The 19,007-nt window shown below is 40.8% G+C and overlaps 1 protein-coding gene across 3 annotated transcripts in view; it reads left to right on the top strand.

The window, feature by feature from the left end:
- Window positions 1-19,007, top strand: part of LOC146379141 (rho guanine nucleotide exchange factor TIAM1-like) — a 50,887-nt gene that overhangs the window by 13,709 nt on the left and 18,171 nt on the right. Inside the window, exons 2-15 of one of the 3 annotated variants that reach the window (XM_084942460.1) lie at window positions 312-417; window positions 1,877-2,532; window positions 3,339-3,625; window positions 4,698-4,970; window positions 5,049-5,280; window positions 6,619-6,791; window positions 7,360-7,584; window positions 9,246-9,431; window positions 11,376-11,522; window positions 11,744-11,818; window positions 14,341-14,508; window positions 15,753-15,857; window positions 16,836-16,917; window positions 17,169-17,255. In XM_084942460.1, the coding sequence (XP_084798586.1) occupies window positions 1,884-2,532; window positions 3,339-3,625; window positions 4,698-4,970; window positions 5,049-5,280; window positions 6,619-6,791; window positions 7,360-7,584; window positions 9,246-9,431; window positions 11,376-11,522; window positions 11,744-11,818; window positions 14,341-14,508; window positions 15,753-15,857; window positions 16,836-16,917; window positions 17,169-17,255 (2,689 nt within the window). In that variant the 5' untranslated portion in view covers window positions 312-417; window positions 1,877-1,883. Of the gene's footprint in view, window positions 1-311; window positions 418-1,876; window positions 2,533-3,338; window positions 3,626-4,697; window positions 4,971-5,048; window positions 5,281-6,618; window positions 6,792-7,359; window positions 7,585-9,245; window positions 9,432-11,375; window positions 11,523-11,743; window positions 11,819-14,337; window positions 14,509-15,752; window positions 15,858-16,835; window positions 16,918-17,168; window positions 17,256-19,007 lie in introns of all 3 variants that reach the window. The other 2 variants (XM_084942459.1, XM_084942458.1) reach the window with 2 other exon arrangements.

Genomic DNA, 19,007 nt, shown 5'->3' with positions numbered 1-19,007 from the left:
GTTTATATGTGTGCATTTGCTTATTTCTTGTTTCTCTGTCTTTTTTTTAGTCAAACTGCATTATCTTAAAAACCATTGTGATTTATTCCCTTTCATCATCCACATTCATATTCTACAGACCGTCTTATATTGCATTCTTCACAGCTGCCTTTTCAGCTTTACTTGACCAGCTTTTTGTGACATACTGGGCAGGTACTCCTTCCTTCTACTTGTCTTCTCACTTCTTCTCTGTGTGTGTTTGACACATCAGGTCACTTTGAAGTTGTGAGAGCACTGCTAAAGATCTCTCTCTCTCTCCTTGTTTCTGTCAGGGCAGACTGACACCACCGTATGAGGATGTGTGGAGGATTATGGAGCTGGTAAAGGATCGCAACGCTCTGATGCGGGGAAGCTGGTGATGTGGCTGCTTAATCATCGGTAACTACAGTTTTCACACTTTAATGATGCACAAATCTCCAGAAATAATAGATTTTTAAGGACTGATAGACTAAACACAAGCAAAAAACAACTACTTTTTAAGGCAGATTTTTTCACCAGTGTCTTTGCAGCTTGAGCCCACACTGAGAACCTGATGGTGTGGGTTTGATGATGTGTGACTCTCTGAGGACAAACTGATCCGACAGCCTTTGACTCAGCACTTCCATGTGCTTGTGTAACAGAGAGATTGAGGTGAAGTGGGCTGCTGAGATAACTTCATGATGAAAATAACACAGCTCTAAAGTGATTTCTTTGATTGTTTTGATTCTCTGTGTTGGGAATATAGCTAGTGCATAATTTGAACACTGCTCAGGGAGAAAAGGCGCTGCAGTGCATTTGTGTTGGAGTTCAAAAGTGCACTGGCAGAACACTTAAATTAGTCAGAGTTGAGAGATTTATAACTTCAGCTATTTAATTTTGAAGATTTTATAGGCACTTAGAAAAGCAAAGAAGATTTTGATGCATTATGAACAGCAGGCTGGGATAAAATGGAAAAGCAGGAAACTTTTAACAAACCTTTTATATAATGTGCGTACACATCCAAGCATGCTGTGCAAATCAAATGAGACCACTGATACTTTTGAGCCATAAGTTTTAATGTGCCATCAAACCTCTCATGCAGCACACTGATGGACCTCATTACCAGCAATTTAAATCTCGCAGAGGGCTGGTTCAAACCTTTTTACTTTTAGAAGTATGGCACACAAGGAATATTTGTTTAAATGTTTTGACATTGCAATTAAAAGACAGATTTTTCAATTTAATATTGATTCAGAAACAAGTTGTATATCTAAACTACTACTTTTGCCAGTTGTGAGGTTATTTTTCTTCTTTTCTTTCATCAAAATTGACTGACCTTACATAGATAGATATTCTAGGGCAGAATATCTGATCAGGGGTCTGGCACCTGCTTTGAGTATTTGACAGTTTTTGTAGTTGAAATGAACACATTTTAAGGCTACTAACGAAATCTTAAGGCCAGACGCCTCCTTTAACAGAAAGGACTGATTAAGTTTTTTAAATCTTTTTTAATTTTCTTATTTAATTCAAACTCTTTCTTCTTTCTTTGATCTCCACAAAGCAAGTCATCCATGTACAACAGATGGCAGATATGTGCGTTGTCTAAAATCTGTGCTGCTACTTGTGAATTTGACACTGTTCACTAACCATTAGATAGGACACCAGCTCCCATTTATGCAATTTGTGTGTGCTAATGACTTTCTGTGATTCATAAACTTTTTGCTTACAAGTAAAGACGCAGTTAATAAATTATCTTATACCGTATGATGTGACAGACATTACGGAATAATTTTAAACTACTTTTGTATCTGGTTTCTGATCTTTTAAGAAGAAGTTGTCTAAATTACGTAATATGGAAACTTTATTACTTGATCCACAGTTGAATCATGGGAAACGTGGAGAGTCAAAATGGAGAGAGTAGTATCCATGGTGATGTGCCGGGACATCTCTCCCGTAAGCACACGACCCGCTCACTCCGTATCTCCAACAAGCAGCAAATCAACCGCCGTTCGAGGCACTCTTCCTCAGTGAAGCAGAATCACAGAAACTCTGAAGCCTCAACTCGTTCCTCCAGCACCCCGAGCATCCCTCAGTCCTTGGTAGAGAACGGACTAGAGCTTTTCAATGCAGCAGATGAGTTTGACAAATTTGGCATCAACCCTCACTGGACCCAGCGTGTCGCTATGACAATGAGGCCGGAGTCCTATCAGCACGATGATGACCCCTTGGCCACGCCGACTCCCGAAACCTCAGAGGCAGACACCATTGCCCAGGATGGAGGAGAGGACTCAACGGGGGAAGGGGACACTATTGGAGAGGAAAGGTTCCTGCAGCAAATGACTGAAGGACCCCGAGAGGGAGCAAGTAATAAAAAGAAGCGATCAAAGTCAGCAGACATGTGGAGAGAAGACAGCTTGGAGTTTTCTATGTCTGACCTCAGCCAGGAGCATCTGACCAGCACAGAGGAGATGGTCGATGGAGGAGAAGAGGAGGAGGGGCAGTTTAGATGCCCTAGAGGCAGCAAAGGCAGCACAGGTGAGAATGTACACAGAAGCAAAAGCATCATATTTACCGGTAGATTGTATAGACCTGCAGAAAGCATGTGTTCATGCACACATTCAGAAATGTAGACATCATTAGTGACAGGATATGTGGGGCCTATGCTTTTATTTGATGACTTGAAGTCTTCACCGACATATTTTCTGATACAATAGAATTAAAATATATTTCAAGATTTCTATTTGTATTATTTAAAAAAACAACAAATAAAAGCAAAAGACAAGACAATGTAGCTGTCTAAAAATAATGACAGCTACACTGGTGATGGCTAATAAGTGGGGGGAAAAAAAGTTCAGGGGAACATGTTCATAGCTGTTGATTTGATTCAGTGAACAGGTGATGAGGGGGAGGGTAGTGGGAAAAACTGCAGGCACTCACTGAGTAGGGAGAAAATGATCTGAGAAAATCTGCTGATTGAAGGTTAGCTGCCGTCTATCAGTTGCAGCAGTTCAACTGATCACAGGGTTGTTAGCTTAACTGGTTTTGTGCAGGAGCTGCAGGGGTTCAGTGTGACAGCAGGCGGTACCTGGTAACTCAACCGCTGAAGGTCTGAGCACTGCCATAGGTGGTCGTCTCATTCAGAATAATGTATGGGTTTGCCTCACACACACACAGATTCATAATCACTCAAGAAAAATCACAGTTTCACTGAAGGACACAGGCACATATGGAGAAGGTCAAATGTTTCAGAGGTAACTGAAAGTACCTGACAGTAATCAGAACTCACCTTGCCCACAAATACGCACTGTGCTCTGCAATAACCACCTGTGTGTGTGTTCCAGGCTCAACTGAGAGGGCATCGTCTCTGGACCATCTGTGCAGCCAGCAGAGTCCAGGCTTCAGGGGGCAAAGGAGCCGTTACATAAAAAACTGCAGAGAAGCCGAGTGCGACGGAGACGGGGAAGTGGAGGAGGGTTTGATGTCTCCAGCAGAGGATGATGGTGGGGGGTATGGAGCTTTCACGCTCCCCTGCCGACGCTCACACTGCCTTTCTGAAGGCTTGACTGGGCTCGGTATTCCGGCTACACCTTGCCCTACCTTCCAGGGACGACGCGCACAGACTACTCAGGTATTTCATGAATATATATACCGATAAGTATTGAAAGCAGATGCAACAGGACTAAGGGTAAAAGTCTTCTTGCTCTATTTTTTTCCAGTATTGGAAAAAATACAGACTTCTAAACTTAGAATAATAGAGGACTTTGTTTACCAGTGCTGTCCAGGAAGTTCAGGGGCATCACAGACATGACACCAGTTCATCAAGTAATTAACATGTTGTTGACAACCAGCGGAATTTCCTGTGTGTGCTCTGGACTGGTGTATATGTGTGTCATATCTTTGTAAATCCAAGCATGTTTGTATATTTGTGCAGTTGGGAAGAGGATTACACAGAAAGATAGTCAGATAGAAAGTCACCGTGGGACTTCTGCTCACATACTGAGCTTTGAACGACAAAGACATTTTGAACTTTATCTAGAGGATTTTCTTTGTCATCTTACTAAAACAGATAAAATCAAAGAGTAAGAGGAGGAAAGTAGTTTATGTAACGTTCATGCAGGTAAACATAAAAGCTAAATTAGTAGAATAAATAATAATATCCATGCCTCCCCAGTTGCCGTGCGTCACTGATAAAAACAAAGTTGCTAAACAAAAAGTACCAAAATACTGAACCAAGCTTTTCTTTCAATGCATTCCCAGAACCCCCAAGCACCCTTGGATAGAGATCGCCATAAGTGCTTATTATATATTCATCTAGTCAGGCTAAGGGGGTTGTTAGATATAAATAGACTGACAGCACAGCGAAACAAAAAGAAAGAACAGAGGGAGACTCAGTTTGGTGAAAGCACAGAACATTTCATACTCAAAGTAGAAAGCCTTTTTTTTAAATCAGAAATTCATACAAAAATGAGCACAAAAGGATATTAAAGTGCACTTATGCAACTGCCAACTCATGTATACAAACAAAAGTAAACCCAGAAACCGCTTGTGCAGCCTACGCTGTCAGTTCTGTGTGAAAGAATTAACTTCTTGTGTTATGCAGATTGAAGCTGTTACTTCTCTGTCTGATTTTGTGCAAATAAATCAGTTTCCGTCCATTAATAATGCTTAATCTGTTTCTACCCTGTTTTTCTGGATGACAGGACATCTCTGGTGTTTTAGGCGAGGGGAGCGAGTATGGCGACAGTGGGATTGATGGCGTTGCCCCTGAGATAGATGGAGAAGGAGAACTGCTCTCCCGGCGGTGTAAGGCCATGTCTGCCTCTTTTTCAGTGTACTCAGCTACAGAGAGCAGTTTTTTTAATGGCAGCGACAGTGGGAGCAGCAGCGCTGGAGGAGTTGACGGAAGAGGAGGCGAAGGAGGCAAGGGGGGAGTTTATGAAAATTTCCGGAAGGAGCTAGACAATCAAGCCTGGGTTAGTTACACTTTTCCTATGTTATTAAAATATAGGTAAATTCCGTGTATTTCTAATTCCTTAATCTTTTCTCGTCAGACAAATCGGGGCCGAGACTGCACAGAGGAGGCAGGCTCTGCTGTAAGTGATGAGCAGAGTAGCGGCACACTCAGTAGTATGTATCCGCCTGACACTCTGATTAGCTGTGCACACGGCACAGTCAGGAAAGCAGGGACTCTGGCTGTGAAGAACTTCCTGGTTCATAAGAAAAACAAGAAGGTGGAACCTGCAGCGAGACGCAAGTGGAAACAATACTGGGTTTCTCTGAAAGGTGTTGCACAGATTTTCAGCACTATTATGTTTAATGTTTGTGTTGGATTTTACCTGCATGTGACTGATAGTTCACAAAAAAAGAAAGGCAGAAACTGTAAGGCAGCAGGTGTCCATCCAGCTTCAGTCTGAGTACTTTATGAATGCTTAACTAAGCACAATTGTTAGTACATAAAAATGCTTCTGCACCTTTACTCTTTTGGCTGCTGCCTTTAGGGGTCACCACACTGAATCATCTGCCTCCATCTTACTCTATTTCTAGCATCCTCCTCTGTCACGCAAACCAAGCATGTCCTTCTTCACTACATCCATGAACTTACTCTGTGATCTTCCTCTTTCCTTCCTGCCTGGCAGCTCCTTATTCAACATCACTTTTCCAAAATATCCTCTGCACATGGCCAAATCATCTCAGCCTTGCCTCTGGAACTTTATGTCCAAATCCAACCTGAGCTGTCCTGCTGATCTACTGATTTCTAATCTTTCTATTCTCTCTCCTTCCAGCAATAAAATCTTAGCATCTTCAGCTCTGTCTCCTGTGTTTGTGTCTGCTACACCGTCTCCAAACCATACATCATAGCAGGCCTCACTACTTTCCTGTAAACCTTCACTCTCAGTCTTGCTGCTATCCTTATCTCACACATTACCCTTGACATTTGTCTCCACCCACTCCACCCTATGTGCATTCCTTTCTTTAACACCTCACTTGTGCCACATATTTGAGTTGGCACAGATTTTAAGTTGAACTTGCTGGCGCAATCCGACCGACACTAGGAGCTTCCTGGCTTGTGGCCTCTGTGGCTGGGTTTCAAATGCTTCTGCAACTAAGAAAATAATCTTAATCTCATTCAGATAACCAACCCAAAGCTGTTTAATCTTCCATACACTCTCTCTGCTGTTAAACTACATTCATATAAGCTTTAACACATTCCCTGCCCTTGGTTTTCACCTCTGCTGTCCTCTCTCACGCTCTTCAATGCAGCCTTGCATTTTCCTCCCCTCAGCTTCATCACAATTTAATTTTACGGCGAAATCCATGCCTAATCCAATCCTGTCCTGTTGAAATGCATAAGATAGAGCATCTCTTCTATGCATCATGCTAAAAATAAATCAGTCTTATCTTCATAATGTAATGTTATAGGTTTAGTTGTACTGATAGCAAAATAGGTTCATGTATTAAACTATTACGTTTTATAATCGTTGTTTAAATAAAGTTCAGGGAAAGGAAGGATGTTTAAATTGATTTAAGGGTACTTATTATAACCTCTGTAAAAAAACTAAACAAAAAAAACATATTTTTGTCTTTTTTTTTAAACTCCTTTCTTTTTGTGCGTTCTTCAAGGCTGCACCCTCTTCCTGTATGAATACGATGGCCGTTCAGGTATCGACCACAACAGCGTTCACAAACACGCACTGTGGGTGGAGAACAGCATTGTCCAAGCTGTACCTGAGCATCCCAAGAAAGACTTTGTCTTCTGTCTCAGCAACTCAGTGGGAGATGCTTTCCTCTTCCAGGTGAGAGAAGCACTGGAATTTAAAACATCGGCTACTCTTAAAGCTGAGTTGGCATGACGATATTTTATGCAAGTTAAAGTTAAATCAGGTTGGCATTAATGCATACAGGTCCAGTGTTTTTATATCCTGTGTTTGTTATTTGGTGCTACTGTACATACCAGCATCAAACATAAAGAGAAACAGGAAATTGGAAGCTATTTTCCTCTTGGGGATTTGCGTGTGGCACACCAATACATGTTCATCATGTGCTGGAGATAGGCAGCCCTGTGTCCTTGTGTTTATGTTTGACATGTTTAAAGGCCACGCTGTCACACCGTGACAGTGATCCACCAGACTGACCATTGTGTAATATTAAAATCTGTCTATTTATATTCATGACAGCTCTCCTCACTGACATTTAATTCATGAATGGGAAGAAAGTAATAAAATGATGATGAGATTATAATGACCATTTCCTCCCAGAGGCCGATACTGGAAGTCATGATTAAATTCTTTCAGCTGTCAGTTTCTTTATTTTATCTGCTCACTATCGTTACACACTTTGTCATGGTCCCTTCCTTCTGTTCAGACATCAGGCCAAACAGAACTGGAAAACTGGATCACGGCGATCCACTCGGCGTGTGCTACTGCTCTTGCTCGGCAGCACCACAGGGAGGACACCGTGCGATTGCTGCGAACTGAAATCCGCAAGCTGGAGCAGAAGATTGATATGGATGAGAAAATGAAGAAAATGGGAGACATGCAATTGTCCACTGTCACTGATGGCAAGAAGAGAAAGACCATACTTGAGCAGGTATGGGGTCAATCGGGTGGTCGTTTGGGGCTAAAAGTGGATAAGTGTCAAGGATTCTGACATACTGAAAGCGGTCAAACAGATTAAAGCTGTACATGAGGTGGTGGAGCATTACAGAAACAACACCTATGAGACAAATGCCCTTTAATTTTGTCATATTATTGCAAATTAATAACACTTTATGCCCATAAAATGCGACTGTAGGGAGGTTTGTTATCTCATGGCTAAAAACCGTCCTCACCTCTTTATCTTCCAGTTAATTTGAATGAAAACACCTGAAGGCGGTTTATAGATGCACATCATTGTGACTTAAACTGCACCGACAATCTCCGGCACTGAAATCATGGCACTAAATCATCTTTACAGCATGCCGTCATCCAGGCAAAAATGCTCTAGAGCAGCCTTTCCAACCAAAAATGGTTTCACTTATTCCAGCTGGCACTCATTTAGAAACACATGCGAGTCCACTTGCACGCAGTCCATACAGTCACATAGCACACAGGTAAACCTGGCTAATCTTTTTAGATTCAAGAGGTCTTTTAAGAACATTGCAACTTTCTCTAATCTTTTCCAGAACCCGTTTTTGTTCAGTTTCAATAGAACATTGATTTAGGCTTATTCCATGCAGGATGTCTGGAGTTGCTGGTGATGGTAGCCAGTACTGACTGGAAAATCTTTAAAAAGAAAAAAAGCCTAGAAGTGTGGTCATTAACAATAAGCCTCCTTGTCCTAGCAAGTCTTTGTAAGTCTATCTGTCTTTATACTGGTGTTGTTGCATAATGCTCTTTCTATTTCTCGTTATATGTAACATAAAAGGAACTAGAAAGCAGTTAATCCTCATCAAGTAAAAGAGCTGCAATTTAAAAGGAAGCACTTTGATTGCCTGCTGTAAAGACATAGTAACTGAAACTGTGGCATCAAAGAAGAAAACAAGCCTCAAGCAGGGTTTATGTCATTGACTGACTTCTTTCAGTTGAGTCACGGAGCTGCCAATAAGGATATAGTTGTGGGAAAAAAAGAAAATGGGGATTAACCACAGAGATAAAGAAAAATAAAAGATCAAAAAAGTGGAAAGTGTGGAAATATAATGACATATAAAACATATAAGAATTGTTGCAATTATTTGTATGATAATTATATTTATTTATTTTATCTGTACATATTTATGTAAACTTTATAAATAAATCTGAGGAGAGGTGAGGGGAACAAACAAATGTGAAAAAACATTCAAACTTCTACTTCCGTAATTCTTTATATTTTTTATTTGTGTTAATATTTTCACACTTCCACATAGGTGACCACAGGAACTAATGCAGCATTAAGTCTAGTTTTGTGTTTCACTGTGAGTGTGTGTCCCTGTGTTTCACCTCCCACGGCCCACCCTGTGATACATTGCACATAGAACAGCAGGTCACCAACTGGTGGGAGCTGTGTTGGTGAGTAATACCTCTCCACAGGGGCTGCAGTACTCCCACATCTCACTTCTCCTGAAACAGCCGAATAACCACCTAACACAGCGTCGGTTCTTTATCTTTTTATTTTTTGTTGTTGTTCTCATTAGAGATAAAACTGAATAAATCTGGATCTCATCAGCAAAGTTTGTTTATATTGCATAATCACACACGCATGACTTTTTACTCTGTAATCTCTGCTGCTTATAGATCTTCTTGTGGGAGCAGAACTTGGAGAGATTTCACATAGATCTCTTCCGCTGCCGCTGCTACCTGGCGAGTCTGCAGGGCAGTGAACCTCCCAATCCCAAACGCCTCCTGGGCTTCGCGTCACGTCCCACAAAAGTTGCCATGGGACGACTGGGGATCTTCTCTGTTTCTTCCTTCCATGCACTGGTATGATTAGAAATGTTTAGTGCTGGTATCTGACTATTCACTCCAGGTGTTTCTCAGGTTGCGATTTTTCTAGTAAACTCGATCGGAGCTTATGAATCCAAACCTGAAAAGTCAAACTCACGTGTCTCTACATGTTCCGTGTAGAGATTGCATGAGAGGTTTCCAACTGTCGACCCTCAATAACAGCACAGCTTGAAGAGTGGGTGTGTTTATCTGCCTGTGAGTGCCTTGTCACATACGCCTACTGAAAGCAAGAATTTCTGCTTGCCTCACAAATGTTCAACGAAATAGATACTGCCATATACCCCAAGGTTATGAAACAAATGAACAAACCAGGTACGCTGGTTTGATTCTCAGGCCCAAAGTTAGCATGAGCGCTGTAAAGTGGAGTGAGTTTTTATCTGTAACACGCAATTAGCCACAACATTAAAACTGGTGAACAAGTGAATTATAGCAATAATTTTCTTATTATAAAGATTTTGTTTAAGTGATGGAATTTAAGTAGATATAAGTAAGTGCCAGCTCTCAAAGTTGATGTGTTGGTAGCATCAAAAATGTAAAATGAACACCTACATTATTTCTGCTTTTTGTCATAGTGATGCATGCAAGTTTTTTATTCTAAGTGTGCAAAAACAGCTGTGACTCTTAAGCCTAACACTCAAGGCTAAGGTTACATAGACGGTTTACCTTAACAAGATTCAGACTTGCGTAGCAAACACACACCACATATTAAAATGTATCACATACACACTATCCTAAAAGCTTGAGAGAAAAGTGAAAGCAAAACATTCTACCTGTAAATCCTCTCTGAAACCCAAGTTATTATCTCAGTGCTGCAGAATGTACAGAATGAAACCCAACCTGATCTCTATGCGATTGTGTGTCATTGAGCTGTAAGCTCTGTAGTAGTATCATCGAAAGAAGAAAGAGCAAAAACAAAGAGCAAAACATGGAAAACATTTCTCTACAGAGCAGTTTTATACGAGCAGGCTAACGGATATGCCAAACATACACTAGCACGCACACACAACATCAAGCACTGACAGTGTTTTTTGTGATTGGTCGATCAATACAAACTCTTTTAGCAAGCTAGCATCCCTGAGGCACTTTCCCACAAACAGGCTTAACACTCTCTGGCCCTTGCTCCCCCTCCTTTTACTGCCTACACCCTCACTTCCTTTGTTTGTGTCTCGCTCCCTCAGTGTCTTCTTCTCCTTATCTGCCATATTTTATACCGTCCTTTTTTATGTCTCTCCTGTCCCTTTCATATTCTTTTTACTCTATTTATTACCACATGCCTTCTAACTAATTTGAAATGTCATTATTGCATCGCTTAAATATGATAAATGGGGCATATTTATAAGGAGAATCACGCTTATAAATACATGTAACGCAAAACTACTGAAATGAAATGCAATTAAAATAATTGTTCATGGCTACTAATTAATGAATTGCAAAAATATTCAAATGAACTCATTTGTCTTGCCTAAAGGGAAATATAATTGTTCTCTCTCTCAGCTCTGGTATTCAAAGTTTTTGGTCACAAAAGCAATATTTCTGTTTTTTCCTTCATTTACTTTCTACAGTAGATTTGGGCTGTAATAACAGTATAAAGGCCTCTCGTGGGGAATGAGAAGATGAGTCTAAAAAGTGGTTTAAGATGTTATGTTTGAAGTGTACGTGTCTGATGTCTGATCAGCTCTATACTAGTGTAATGCATAGTTGCTCATACTATTTGAGCTCTGATTTAACCCAGAGAAGTCAAAAAACGGGAACAAAAAGTTTCCCTGTGCCAAGTCGCAGGTCACTGAAGGGGATTAGAGGTTGAAAGTATTCAGTAGCTGCTGCAAATGATTTCTTTTGTGTGTCAAACTGTTTTCATTCAGGATGCTAAAGGTGTCTGTTTCATTTCTGTTGTGTTTTCTGTAACTGTCACTGTCACAGGTGTCTGCCCGTACAGAGAGCAGCATGAGAAGGCGGAACCAACCTTTCCCTCGCACCTTCAGTAAACGTCGAAGCCGTTTCTCCTCACTCTGGGGTCTGGACACCGCATCTAGGAGAAAGAGCAAAGGACACCCTTCAATTGACCAGGTACGTTTGACTTTGAGTGACTTTGCAGTGCTTGATGTTTAATCGAAATCTGTAAAATTAGATTTTGGTGAATAAATACTACTGCAGCTAACTATCTGCTTTCAATAATCAATAAAAAATATTGTGTGTTCGTAAGGTTATGCTTGAAACTGCTTCTTGGTGTCAAAGTAATAACTATACTTATGTGTGTTTTAATTTTGCGGTGCTTTGTGTTATTGCAGGTGTTTGCTGATGGGGCGGAGCCAGTGAGAAAGTCTTTGCAGAAGGTGTTCGAAGACTCCTCCAGTGAAAAATCTGTAAGCTTTTAACTCTGTTTGTGTAAAAACCTACATTTAGATTAAATTTTGTTGTCGATGTAATATTTTATGTCTGCCCTCTTTTAACATTCCAGAAGATGAAGGATTCTTGCTGTTTCTGCTGAACATTAAGTAATAGTGCAGCTGAACGTCTCCTCACTGCGTGAAATTAAGTGCTAAATACATATAATCCAGTATCAGCTTGTTCCCACTTCTGCTGTACAGTGCAATCATTTCCCATCAAGAAATTAAAGGGAGTTGACAACCACATTGCACCATTTACAGTAATAACCTCCCTTAGGCTAAACATGAAGCTCCTCCTCCCTTTATTAGTTTGGTATTCACCACAAATCAGCAGAGTTCATGTGGCTGTGGACTCATTTCTTCTCATTGTTTGCTTTTTGCATACACCAAGAGGAAAAATCACTGGAGCATCAGATGAATCTTTGTTCTTGTATAATGGGTAATGGGCTTCTTAAGACCCCGAGGCCAGCTACATCACTAGATTTTCCACCTCCTTTCACTTAACTAAGATCCTTTTGGGACTCTGGCTCTTTGCAGGGTGGGTTATCTAAGGGAAAGCACAAAATCCCTGCACCCTTCTGCACCATTGAGCATTTCTTTGAGGTCGTTTTTAAAGCCCTTGCTTTAATATTTTCAGACATTTGCTTCTCTCCTCGATGAAGAGTGATTGGAGACATTTGCAGACTCATAAAACTTTAAAAGCGGCAGAATATCTGTGTCTCTCTCAGCGTCATTGGACAACACTCAGGTTTATTTGTGTTGAATAAACAACCCCTGTCATCTTCTGCAGCAGTTTTTTAATATTCTGAGCAGTGTGGACAGAGTCCCTTTATTTAATTTGCTTCAGGCAATTCCATCTTTATCAGTATCAAAAAGGCTATCAACTGGAGGGATTTTCTGTCTGCTAATCCCACAGAGACAAATTTAATCTGATATGTTCACATCATTAGTGTTCTGACGTTTCAACAAATATGCAGACATTTGCTACCATAGGACTCGCTGGTTTCACACCATCTGTGTTCTCTTGTAACTGCTGTACTGACCACACTTGCACACAATTGCAAATAATTAGCTATATCATAAGAAAGAAAAACATGTTTCCTAAGACAACCATATCAATGTAGTTTTCCAGTATGCGACGAATCTATATGAATTTTAAGGAAAAATGTCCAGTTGCACATAGGTTGTATAGGACAAGCCTGCTGGATCCATATTTTATGAGCACTGGTAAAAAGCACCAGAGATGAGGAGAAGAGAAAAGATAGGCTTTAGTCTGAACCAAGCAGACAGAAGCTAAGTCTGCAGCAATAACCTGCTCTGGCAGTGCAGGCCCCTGGTGGCACAAAGAGAGATCAATTTTTTTTTTCCACCCACGCCAGGCTTCAGCTGGCAGTGTATGGGATGACTGTAAAGAAAAGCATAAGATGTAACGTGCTGTAGTTGGCAGTAAACTAGAGCTGGAAATGCTATATCAGTGGCAAAGATTTTCCTCATTGAGCATTTCCAGCAAGAATAGCTCCAAATGTTCACATCTGATTGACTTTCCCAGCTTTAATTTGCTGTTTGTTCTGGGGAATCCCTTTGTTAGCATAAGCTGGAAAGGAGAGTTTAGCAGGGATCTGAGAACCCCGCCGCCCCACACACACCACCACCACCCTCCAGCAGAGGCATCCTAGATAGGCCAGGAGGGGAGCCAGATGGTGCTGAGCAGGACTGGGAGTTCAGGGAGTTGGGGGAGGTACTACTTACAGGCCCCCCAGTCTGTTGTCTGTCTGAGATAATGTGTGCACGTCTGTATTTTGTTTGCGCATGTGAATGTAGGCCTGTTTGTGTTTGTGAATATAAAAATGTGCTGTTGCATGTAGTTTACTGTGGCTGTTTCCCTCTTTGTTTCACTTTATCTCTACCACACAGATTCACACACAGACACACACACGCGTACAGATACAGCCAAGTCGAAGTTCATTTCGACAGGGACCACCGGGCCTGATTGTTAACTGCCGGCAGATTGTATGGCGTGAATGAAAGATGGGGAGGAGAGAGAGCTGATGGAATGATGTACAGATAGGGGGAAAGGGCACCAGAAGGAGAGGCAGTGATTAATTGGAGGCTGGCATGATAGAAGAATGAAAGAATAAATGTGGATGCTGTTACTCGATAGGTGGAGATATATTACAGATGGGGGGAATAGAAGCCAGCAAGGCGGCAGACAAGGCTGCCAGATTGTTGGAGGTCAGACTGATGGGCCGAAAGGTTACAGATTATGCTTTAAAAACAGTAACACACCCATAAAAATGCAAGTGTAAGCTATATAACATGTGCTACATGCAATGCAAAAAGCATACTGCAGTACAAGTGTCATTACTGAATTACTGTTTGTGAGTTTCACGATTGCATTAAATCTGCCTTGTCTGTTTATGCTTTCTGCCACTGCAGCTGCTCAAAGATGCATAAAGTTAAACTTGCTGAGTGTCTGTGTTTGTTTTTATTTTCAGAAGGAGAGAGAAGCTTCTGTGAAAAGTCTTCCTCAGCAAAATGTAGACAGTGATATTTGGGTTCCCGAGTACCTGAAACCCTCCTGGGTGTGTTTGCCAAACAACCAGCCCATCCTGGCCGTCATACAGCCCGGAGAGACAACACTGGAAGTCTTGAACACTGTCTGCAAGGTGGGCCATTAAAAACAGCATTGCAAATATTACATTACCAGCGACTGCACATAAGAGAAATGCATTTTACACAGTGCACTGCATATAATCACCAATGTAACACTGATGTACTTTTTTTTTTTTAAATTGACAGTTTGCAAAGTGACAGACTGCACAATGTTTCCTCTTTTTATTGCATACACAGTAGCACTTTATAATACTGCAAATTTTAGTATTGATCCAAAGTAAATACAGGGCCAGTATTGCCAATACCAATACAGACACTGATACTTTAAACCTGTAAAGGCAGCTGAGAGCATTATGTCATGATTCATGTGATAAATCATCATTAATTAGCAAATTCTCAATGGATTTTATGATCACTAAATCATTTGTGATTTGGAGGTTTTGGAAGTGTGGCTGTCTGTCACCCACCTCCAATATGCAGCTTTATTACCTGCTAGCTTGCAGGCGCAGAATGACACACACAGCATTCAAGCGGCTAGGAATGCAATTAATTCTTCTCAACAGCTTTTTCAAAACACGGGCAATCCCCAAGGTATTAAGAAATTAGACACAGCCCTGTAGAGAGGTCAGAATACCATTAAGTTATATGAGGAAAATGAAGATCTGCCATATTACTGTCAGCTGTCATTGTTGACAGCACATTGATGCACATTATCAGCGGTTCAGATACGGTCTTCTTCAATGTACATATATGAATTTGAGTATAACCGAGTTCTTTCAGTTCTACTTCTATGACAGTTCTCACATAGTCACAGATCTTTTAATAATGCTCTTACCTTCCAGGATACACTGTATATTGCTGTCATTCGCAGTCCATCACTTGTTTTAACTTCATTACCTTTTCTCCTTAATTGGCTTCAGCAAGAGACACATAATAGGCGTAATATTGCCTAATGACGCATATGTGCATGCAAGTCACAAACGTAACAGAGTGAAGCAGAGCATCCATCATCATCATTGTCCATGATTTTGGACCAGCATGTTAGACAGCATTCTCCAGCACTATTATTAAAACTCAATATAGGGAATGTCTTTTCGAATAGAGTTCCAGTCATTTGTTGAACTGATGTCATAGTGGACTGAAATTTGAAGTATCTGTGGTAGGCGGTGGCATAACATTTTAATGACACACTTTATGTTGGTTTCTCTTTACCTTTCTCCTTATTGCCAGTCACCAGATACTTTAAAACTTAAACATGTACTCGCATGTACAAGTAATATGTTCTTGTTGCCCCCAGACCCATAAGATCGATCCCTCTGGCCACTACCTGCGTTTGAAGGTGCTGGTTGACAACCAAATACTTTATTATGTTCCCACATTTGAAGAGGACATCTCCGATCTGGTGAGGAAATACACACTAAGCCACATTAGATATATTTTTTTAAGTAATAACCAGGTGAATATCCTAGGTTTAAATATCCATATAAGTTAATCAAAGACATGCAGCACACATTATTATGCTGTTTGTGTGATTCTAAGTTTATTGCAGTATGTTATTTGGATTTGCCATCTTCTTATTCATATTTTTATTGTCAGATATGGATGAATGCTTGTGCATTTTTTATGAGTTGGTTGCCGATTTGATTTGCCGTGCATACAAAATCACCAGGATGGAGAAGAAGCACTATTGCATAAACTATAAATTATGCAAAGTAGCATTTCAAGTCTATTGTGTGCACTACGAAGTCGCCGTTTGTGTTTGTGTGCGTCTATTTATCATAAGAACAGTCACACTCACTGAAAGTCCCCACCACCACCGCATTATTCATCTGCTGTAAACCCCAAAACAAATCCTCTTTTTGATTGCGCCTTGTAGGTGATACACTGAAATCTTTGTCAAAGCACAATCATTTTATAACTCGCTCTTTTCCTCAAGAGCTCTTTTATCTTCCTGCTTTGATCAGTGACTCATTTCACCCGCTTTCATCCTTAGTCTATGATATTACGTTATTATTTCTCCTCATGAAGGCTACTACACACTGCGGACTTCTGTTCCTGTCTGTTGCTGCATACACACAGCTGTGTCCATGTTCTAGGCTTTTGTGAGCTCAGGGTCTTGTCTGAGCACCCACTCACTTCATAGCCCTGACCTGGATTTTGACCCCACAACCTTCAGATACAATTGCTTGGCTAAGGAGCCAGAATAATACATGAACCTGTTCATTTCTTATTAATAACAACAGCATGACCTTGACCTTATCTGTCCAACAACACTGCTACCCATCCATTTTCCCCTATATATAGATATATCTATCTCTATTTGTTTGTTTCTCTTTAATTACAATTATTTATTTATATATGTGCTGTTGTGTGTTTACAGCTCTACAAAGAGATTGAGATTTATCCCAAAAGTACCAAAGTCGTCCAGTTTGACAAAGCCGAGTTCTGCAACAACGGATATGGTATGCTTATTTCTGACAACAGCAGTCAGTTCTTGACACACCCATAAATTCTGTTTCAAATTGATTTTCTAATGGACTTCATCTAGTCATGCTTTGTTAATGAATAAAAGCCCAAATGAAGGGCACACATGATATGGAGTGGATTTAATTGCTGTGGTTATACAGCAGTTTACACTGTCAAATAGAAATATTTCAAAGACGACCGAAGGAATTAAATGAATTTCTCTGTGTCTAACTATCTATGTCTGCAGGTTTTTCTGTGGCAGTTTTAGAGGAGGATGGGGTGCAGCAGCTCCAAGTTACTGAAGTGAAAGCAGGAGGAATGGCTTCAGCGAAAGGTACACATTTTATGCATACGTTGACATGTGTAAAGGAGATTAACCCGTTACTGTAGCACACTTACAATTGATGCTTATAGAGAACGCATTCCAGGCCAAGAGATGCTAGAGTCAAGAACATTGGCCAAAGTGATGTTTTTATGCTTTTATTCTGAAGGCATGACATTCCAAAACCTTTATCCATAAAATAAAAAAAACAAACAAACCATAAAACAAGAACAAAGAGATTTTTATAAGGTGTTGATTTGTGGCTGTTTTCTATTCTACTCTCTGCTTTGCACTGCTGGGTCTGGAGATCAACCCCCTCCCCTTCACTGGTCCCTATCTTCTAACTGAGACAGTGACACTCTAATGGGTTTGAGAAACATATGGCTGCTTGGTAGATACAACACTAATGTATAGAAAATAACATGCCCCAAAACTAAGCCCCAGAGTCAGACCAAGGTTACTCAAGTGTGAGATTGTGCCCTCTAGTGTATTAGCAATCTGAAAGCTGCTATCTTAGCAGGCTGCCAAAAGACACAGGACTCAGTTGATGTTAGAAGTAGAAAAAGATTGAAGCATCCACATACCACAAAGCATCTTATTGCAATCTGGGCACAATATTCTGCTGAATCACAGAGTTAGGTGCAGTTTAGTGGGTCCACATGAACACTGTGATGAGCCTGTGTGTATGTGTGTGGTTTATTAACAGTGCAGAGAGTGAATGGGGAATTGAAAGACATCACGCTTGATTTTCTGCAGGGTACATGCAGAAACCAGGCCAGCACTGGACAAGGAGCCCCAAAGGGTCTATTTCTCTCTCACTCCCGCTCTCGCTCTTTCACTGTAATTCCCGTTTCCCCTCCTCACACAGCAGCACACACAAAGGCACATCCATGCATTGCACACAGGCATACACACGCAGCAGTATATGACCAGAGGGGTTATCTCTCTCTGCCCAATAAAGCCTCTGCCACAGCTGACACTTCACATTTCAGACAACTAGGTCATAACTTAAGGCTAAATGTGTGCCTTATGCGTCTATATGTATGTAACTGTGTGTTGCTGTTCTATGAGAATCCTACTGAATAATGTCTCTGCTGTCTCTGTTGCAGCAAATAATTTAAAATGAGACTGAAATAGGAAGATAAGCTCATACTCACAGATGACTGCAGTCAAAACATGTCCAAAAATCCCCTTGTGTGTTACTAGATGAGATGAGGCTGCTGTCACATCTCTAAACAGCTGTCACAGCCAATTGGGTATATTGATAAGGTTAGCTGCTAATTGGATTGCTGATTGAGTGATAATTCTCAATTAACAGAATGGGGCACAGGTGCTTGAGAGGAGGAGCAGCAAGACAAAGAGCAAGGCTCAAACTGAAGCTATGTTCCAGTGTTTTGTTTGTTCACCTATTGTACCATGAAGAACGTATACACACAGTGGGCAGGACAGGACAGGAATAGACAGACATTGTACTTTGGCTCTTAAATCCACCCCGTCTTGTTAGATCAGTATTTGCCTCAGGCAAGCAATCATAGAAGGATGCATTTTTGATGTGATGGAACACATTTGCATCTCAGAGCACCTCATTAGTCTCCGAGGTGCTGCTGGGAAGTATGGTGCAAAAGTTTTGTTTACATAAGTCATCTGTGAGCAGTGCTTTTGAGCAGCTCATAGGAATTCTGCTGTTGGTTGGATGTTTTTTGGGTCATGAACTCACAGATAATGCTTTTACTGACTGTGCATTGTTTGAAAACTTTCTCTACA

This window comes from Perissodus microlepis, chromosome 10, assembly GCF_051167445.1.
Source record: "Perissodus microlepis isolate ML-2025 ecotype Zambia chromosome 10, ASM5116744v1, whole genome shotgun sequence".
Lineage (NCBI taxonomy): Eukaryota > Metazoa > Chordata > Actinopteri > Cichliformes > Cichlidae > Perissodus > Perissodus microlepis.
Note: the sequence above shows the minus strand (reverse complement) of the source record. Positions and strands in the feature narration are given on the sequence as shown.